The sequence below is a fragment of the Triticum dicoccoides genome, chromosome 5A, assembly GCF_002162155.2.
Source record: "Triticum dicoccoides isolate Atlit2015 ecotype Zavitan chromosome 5A, WEW_v2.0, whole genome shotgun sequence".
NCBI lineage: Eukaryota > Viridiplantae > Streptophyta > Magnoliopsida > Poales > Poaceae > Triticum > Triticum dicoccoides.
The window spans coordinates 679,388,244-679,394,623 of NC_041388.1; the positions used below are offsets into that span (position 1 = coordinate 679,388,244).

The window sequence follows — 6,380 nt, forward strand, 5'->3', positions numbered from 1 at the left end:
AACCAAGTGATGAACAAAATGCACATAAATTACATTGTTTTACATACAGTACACAAACAAGCCTATCGGTAGGTACGATTTGCGCACAAAACCTAAGTTTAGTCTAAATGCAATTGCCAAATATCAAAACCGAATCTTAGCTTCGCCCTTCGATCGTGTCCATATCCCAACCACAGAATGCCACGTACAGGCGCTCAGCATGCGTGCGGTGCTGTCAGCTTTGTGCTGCTCCACGTCGTTCTCCATGTCCTCGTTAAATACCACACCCCCGGGGCCCTAAACCTTGCAAGGCAACTCCTCCACTCTTGAATCACCCAAGAATTTGGCGCGAAAACTCGCGTGTGTGACTGCTTCTGTTGGTCGGCGGCTATGGACCAGGTGCAACGGAAGAGCATCCTGAGGTCAGCAAAGCCGCTGTCGCGGACGCGGTCGGAAGAGCTGTCCATGTTGTCCGACCTCGGTCAGCGACGGGACGTGGTTCTGAACATCGATGGGAACGGCAACGGCCCCGGCGCGGACGTCCTCGGAGCGGCGGGGAAGCCGACAGCCAGCAGGAAGTTGTCCACCGCCGCCAGCTCGCCGTCCCACTCCCAGGGGTGGGCCGACGCGAGCTTCGACTTCTGGAGGAACGAGGGCGGCCACGCGCGCCGCGTCGATGACTTCAGCTTCAAGAATCGGCCGGCGTCACCGCAGCCGCAGGCATCGTCCCCTTCGCTCTCGCCGAAGAAGAAGGCGGCGGAGGTCGGCGAGGACCCGCCCGCGCGCCTCATCGGGAACTTCCTCGGGAAGCAGAAAGCGGCCGAGGCCGAGCTGCTCGACCTCGACATGGAGACGGACGACATTGGGAGGTCGTCACACTCACACCCGTTCTCATCCAACTCCAGAGATCGGGATGCGCCGCGTGTCTCCTTCAAGGACCGCCAGATGTCCTCGTCCTCTTCATCCGGCTCCGATTCCGATACCGGAGGCATCAAGCCCGCCGGCGACGACGGAATACGCAACACCTCCACTCCCACTCCAGCGGGACCGAGACCATTACTACGAGCCAAGACGCGCTCCCGGCTCACGGACCCGCCGCCGCGGTCATCCGTGGCCGTCGACGAGGAGCGCAAGAAGTCGTCCGCCTTGCGCCCTCCCAAGTCCGGCCAGTTTTCTGGGCGTATAACCGGCAAACCCGGCCAGCGGCGCAAGTCGGGCCCCATGGAGGAGGAGGAGGAGGACGACGACGACCCCTTCACAGACGCCGACATCCCCGACGACTTCAACCGCGGGAAGCTGGGCGCTCTCACCATACTGCAGTGGCTCAGCTTGGTGCTCATCATCGGGGCACTAGTGTGCAGCCTCACAGTAAGGCCCTTGTCACGGAAGAAGCTCTGGGAGCTGCACCTCTGGAAGTGGGAGCTCCTCGTGTTCGTGCTCATCTGTGGCCGCCTCGTCTCCGGCTGGGCCATCCGGATCGCGGTCTTCGGCGTGGAGCGCAACTTCGTGCTGCGGAAGCGCGTGCTCTACTTCGTGTACGGCGTACGCGGCGCCGTGCAGAACGCGCTCTGGCTCGGCATGGTGCTCGCCTCCTGGCACTTCTTATTCGACGAAGGCACCAACACGGCGGTGCTGCCCTACGTGACCAAGGTGCTGCTCTGCCTCCTCGTCGCCACGCTCGTCCGCCTCGTCAAGACGCTTCTCCTCAAGGTCCTCGCCTCGTCCTTCCATGTCTCCACATACTTTGATCGGATCCAGGAGGCGCTGTTCAACCAGTACGTCATCGACACACTGTCCGGGCCACAGCTGGTCGACGAAGACTACGTGATCGCTGAGGTGCGTGAGCTCCAGCGCGCCGGCGCAGACATCCCGAAAGAGCTACACCCCGCCTTGCCAACCAAGAACCTATCGGAGCAAAGGGGCACCCGGGTCTCGGGTTTGATCTCCAAGGGAGGTGGAATCAATCCGTTGTCGAAGGAGAAGAAACGGCGTGAGGCTGATGAAGGCATCACCATTGACAAGCTCCATAGGCTCAATCAGAGAACCGTCTCGGCGTGGAACATGAAGAGGCTGGTGAAGATTGTTCGTTTTGAGACGCTCGCCACAATGGATGAGCAGATCCAGCAAGCAACGGCAGGGGAAGGGGCTGAGTCAGGGACACAGATTCACACTGAATATGAGGCGCAGCTGGCCGCCAAGAAGATCTTTCACAACGTAGCCAAGCATGGTTCCAAGTAAGCATTTCTTTGTTGGCATCCTTGCCTTTTACAAGCTCTTTGCAAATTACATCATTTTATATTTATTCCTATTGTCTAGACTCTAGAGTCTATATCAGATAGTCTTTTGCCTGTAGTGTAGGAATTTTGAGCTCACAAAGAGGTACACGGATAATTGGACTAAATCAACGACAATTAATATGGATCGAAGGAAGTAGTATAATCATTTCTTCTTTAATATCATAAATAGCATGATAATTGTTAGACTTATAGCGCACTGTCGTGTTCACCGTCAATTACAAAAGTGGAAGGACATACTGCATAATTTTATAGGAATACTTAACCAAAATGCCCTCGGTCCTCGTATTTTCAAATATTGTAGTTCTAAGAATAGTGACAATTTACGCATTCGGGCTCTTGATGTTAAATGTATAAATAATAATGCAGGCACATATACTTGGCAGACTTGATGCGCTTCATGAAGCAGGAGGAAGCCATCAAAGCTATGCACCTTTTTGAAGGAGCACAGGAGCACTGTAGGGTCGGCAAGAAGTCTCTCAAGAACTGGGTGGTAATGATCTTATTATATACCCTACTATCCAAGTTGCATCAATCTTCAAGATACCTTCTCTAACATTATCAATGGAACTTCATTCTATAGGTGAAGGCATTTAGAGAGCGCAAAGCTCTTGCCCTAACACTTAATGATACAAAAACAGCAGTTAACAAGCTCAACCAGATGGCCAATGTTGTTGTTGGCCTCATAGTGTCCGCTCTCTGGCTTCTTATTCTCGGCGTAGCAACGACACAATTCTTTGTATTCCTCAGTTCACAACTTCTTGTGGCGGTATTTGTATTCGGGAATACCTTGAAGACGATTTTCGAGGCAATTATCTTCTTATTCGTTATGCATCCTTTCGATGTTGGTGACCGCTGTGAAATTGAAGAGGTTCAGGTAATGAATATATTCTCGATAGGTGCTACTTATTTATTTAGTTGAAAATTACCTCGCATTCGTGGACTGACGTTTAACCACTTGAATTTTAGGTTGTTGTAGAGGAAATGAATATCATGACAACAGTCTTTCTTCGTTATGATAACCTGAAGATCTATTATCCAAACAGTGTACTTGCCACCAAACCAATTTTTAACTTCTATAGGAGTCCTGATATGGGAGAAGGGGTTGACTTCTCTATTCATGTAGCCACACCGATGGAAAAACTGACGCTCATGAAGGAAAGAATACTTCGGTGCGTACCAGTGCTTCTGTCTCAGTTCATATATGTTCACAAATTGGCGTAAACATAACACATCAATAATTTGTAGTGCCATTTGTTGCTGATCTTACCACATCGAACTAATATTAGTTTTCTTTTCTTATGATAATCCAGTTACATTGACAGTAAGAAGGAACATTGGTACCCTGGTGCGATGGTTGTCCTCCGAGATGTAGATGACACCAACAAGCTGAAAGTATCCATATGGCTGCGGCACAGACTCAACTTCCAGGACATGGGTATGAGGTTTGTGAGGCGGGAACTCGTGCTCCAAGAGATGATCAGAGTCTTGAGGGACCTCGACATCGAGTACCGGATGTTGCCCCTTGATGTGAACGTGCGAAACGCGCCCCCTCTGCAATCCACGAGGATGCCGACGACGTGGAATTATTCATGAAGTGGCGGGACATCCCGTTATGAGATCACAAATATAACAGTTACCGTCCATGTCCAGTGATAATGGTAGCAACTATAGCTAAATACTCCCACCGTTCTCAAATAAATGGACATATAGTATTTTAAGACAAATTATGAAGTGGAGTAGAAAATGCATTAGGAAGGTGCAAAGCACCATCCATCTCCTCTTTAATTACCCACCTCCAATGAGATGAGTGCACGTAGAAACTGAGGAGACTATGTATTGAATGTTATTGGTATCTCATTTACTTGTTGTCGATAAGAGGTGTCTCTGTATCTTCGGGTTCTTGGGATGATGTAATCCCTGACTTTGTATCTCATTTACTTGTAAACGACATGATCATCATATGAGAAATAAAGTTTATTTTGCATTAAAAAACTAATAAACACCATGATGCTAAACTTGACACTGATGCTCATATTTTCATGTAGTATTTATTTCAGCCTGTCAATGATGTTTGTTCACGGAGAGGAGATGTTCTCATCGACTACGGAGGCGCGTGTTGTGACTTCGTCAAATTTAAGATGGTGCGTCAGTTCAGTCTATCAAAGGGGCTCATGAGGGTAGGGTGTGTGTGCATTCATAGAGGTGACTGTATGTGCATATGTATGAGCGTCTGCGTCTGTAATGTGGTAAAAAGAAATAAATTAAGGGCATTGGTATTACCTAAAAGAAGAAGAAAAACAAAAAAAAACGATGAAAAAAATGCACACAACCATAAATTACACTGTTTATTACCTGAAATACACAAATAAGCATATTGTAGGTACGGTTTGCACACAAATTGCATAGAACCTAAGTTTAGTCTAAATGCAATTGCGAAATAGCAAAACCGAATCTTAGCTTTGCCCTTCGATCGTGTCCATATCCCAACCACAGAATGCCACGTACATGTGCTCAGCATGCGTGCGGTGCTGTCAGCTTTGTGCTGCTCCACGTCGTTCTCCATCGCCTCGTTAATACCACACTCCCGGGGCCCTAACCTTGCAACACAACTCCTCCACTCTTGAATCACCCAAGAAATTTGACGTGAACACTCGCGAGTGTGTGTGCTTCCGTTGGTCGGCGGCGACGAACTAAGCACTGGCGGAGCTACATGCAACCCTGCAGGGGCCATGGCCCCCCAGGTTTGGTAAAATTTGTGAAGACATTTTTTATATGTAGGTGCAGATGGAAAAAATACAGCTTTTGCCCCCTTAGAATTGGACATTTTCTCTCTTGCCCCCCAACCAATCTTGTGTAGCTCCGCCACTGGAACTAAGTGTGTTAGAGATATATTTGGGATACATGTATTTGGTCATTCTCTCCAGGGCCCTAAACCTTGCTTCTGTTGGTCGGCGGCTATGGATCAGGTGCAACGAAAGAGCATCTTCAGGTCAGCAAAGCCACTGTGGCGGACGCGGTCGAAAGAGCAGTCCATGTTGTCCGACCTCGGACAGCGACGGCAACGGCCCGGCGCGGGCGTCCTTGGAGCGGCGAGGAAGCCGACAGCTAGCAAGAAGTTGTCCACCGCCGCCAGCTCGCCGTCCTAGGGGTGGGCCGAGACGAGCTTCGACTTCTGGAGGAACGAGGGCGGCCACGTGTGCCGCATCGATGACTTCAGCATCAAGAATCGGCCGGCGTCACCGCAGCCACAGGTATCGTCCCCTTCGCTCTCAACGAAGAAGAAGGCGGCGGAGGTCGGCGAGGACCCGCCCACGCGACTCATCGGAAACTTCCTCGGGAAGCAGAAATCGTCCCCGAATACACCTACACCTGCATGAACAGTACACTTGAAAGAAATACAAAACAAACTTAAAAAAATCTGAAATTTTGGGACATCAAACTAGATCAAAAGTTTTAGTTTCCTGTAAAATTTCATGACCAAATAACATTCAAGGAGCCCTTAGCAAAAATAACAAAATCTGTGTTCAAAGTTTTCTTCACTTTTGAGGAGTGATTTTTTTGTTTTTTTACTGGGGACTCCTCGAATGTTATTTGGGCACGAAATTCCACAGGAAGCTAAAACTATTGATCTAGTTTGATGTCCCAAAATTTTAGATTTTTTTTGCTTTATATATTTTTCAAGTGTACGGTTCATGCAGGTGCACCTACACTCGGAAGCAGCCACACCTCCGAGGCCGAGTTGCTCGACCTCGGCATGGAGATTGATGACATCGGGAGGTCGTCACACACACACCCGTTCTCATCCAACTCCCAAGATCGGGATGCGCCGCGTGTCTCCTTCAAGGACTGCTAGATGTCCTTGTCCTCTTCATCTGGCTTCGATTTCGGTACCGGCGGCGTCCATAAGCCCTCCCACCCCCCACGGAAAAAAAATTATATGAGACCAGGTCTCATATAAATCAGGTGAGACCCGCCCTGATGAATGATATGTGGCATTCACAAATCACAAAGCATCTAATCTCTCCCCCCTGATTTTAAGTGGGGGGTGGGGTGGATGCTTTGTGATATGTGAATGCCACGTGTCATCCATCAGAATGGGTCTCA

General features: G+C 49.4%; 1 protein-coding gene across 1 annotated transcript; it reads left to right on the forward strand.

Moving 5' to 3' along the window:
* The first annotated feature begins 369 nt into the window (after positions 1-369).
* On the forward strand, positions 370-4,192 carry LOC119298420 (mechanosensitive ion channel protein 6-like). The gene is made up of 5 exons (XM_037575829.1): positions 370-2,213; positions 2,643-2,766; positions 2,857-3,150; positions 3,243-3,445; positions 3,587-4,192. The coding sequence occupies exons 1-5, from the start codon at positions 370-372 to the stop codon at positions 3,867-3,869; spliced, it is 2,748 nt and encodes a 915-aa protein (XP_037431726.1). The 3' UTR covers positions 3,870-4,192.
* Positions 4,193-6,380: the final 2,188 nt, after the last annotated feature.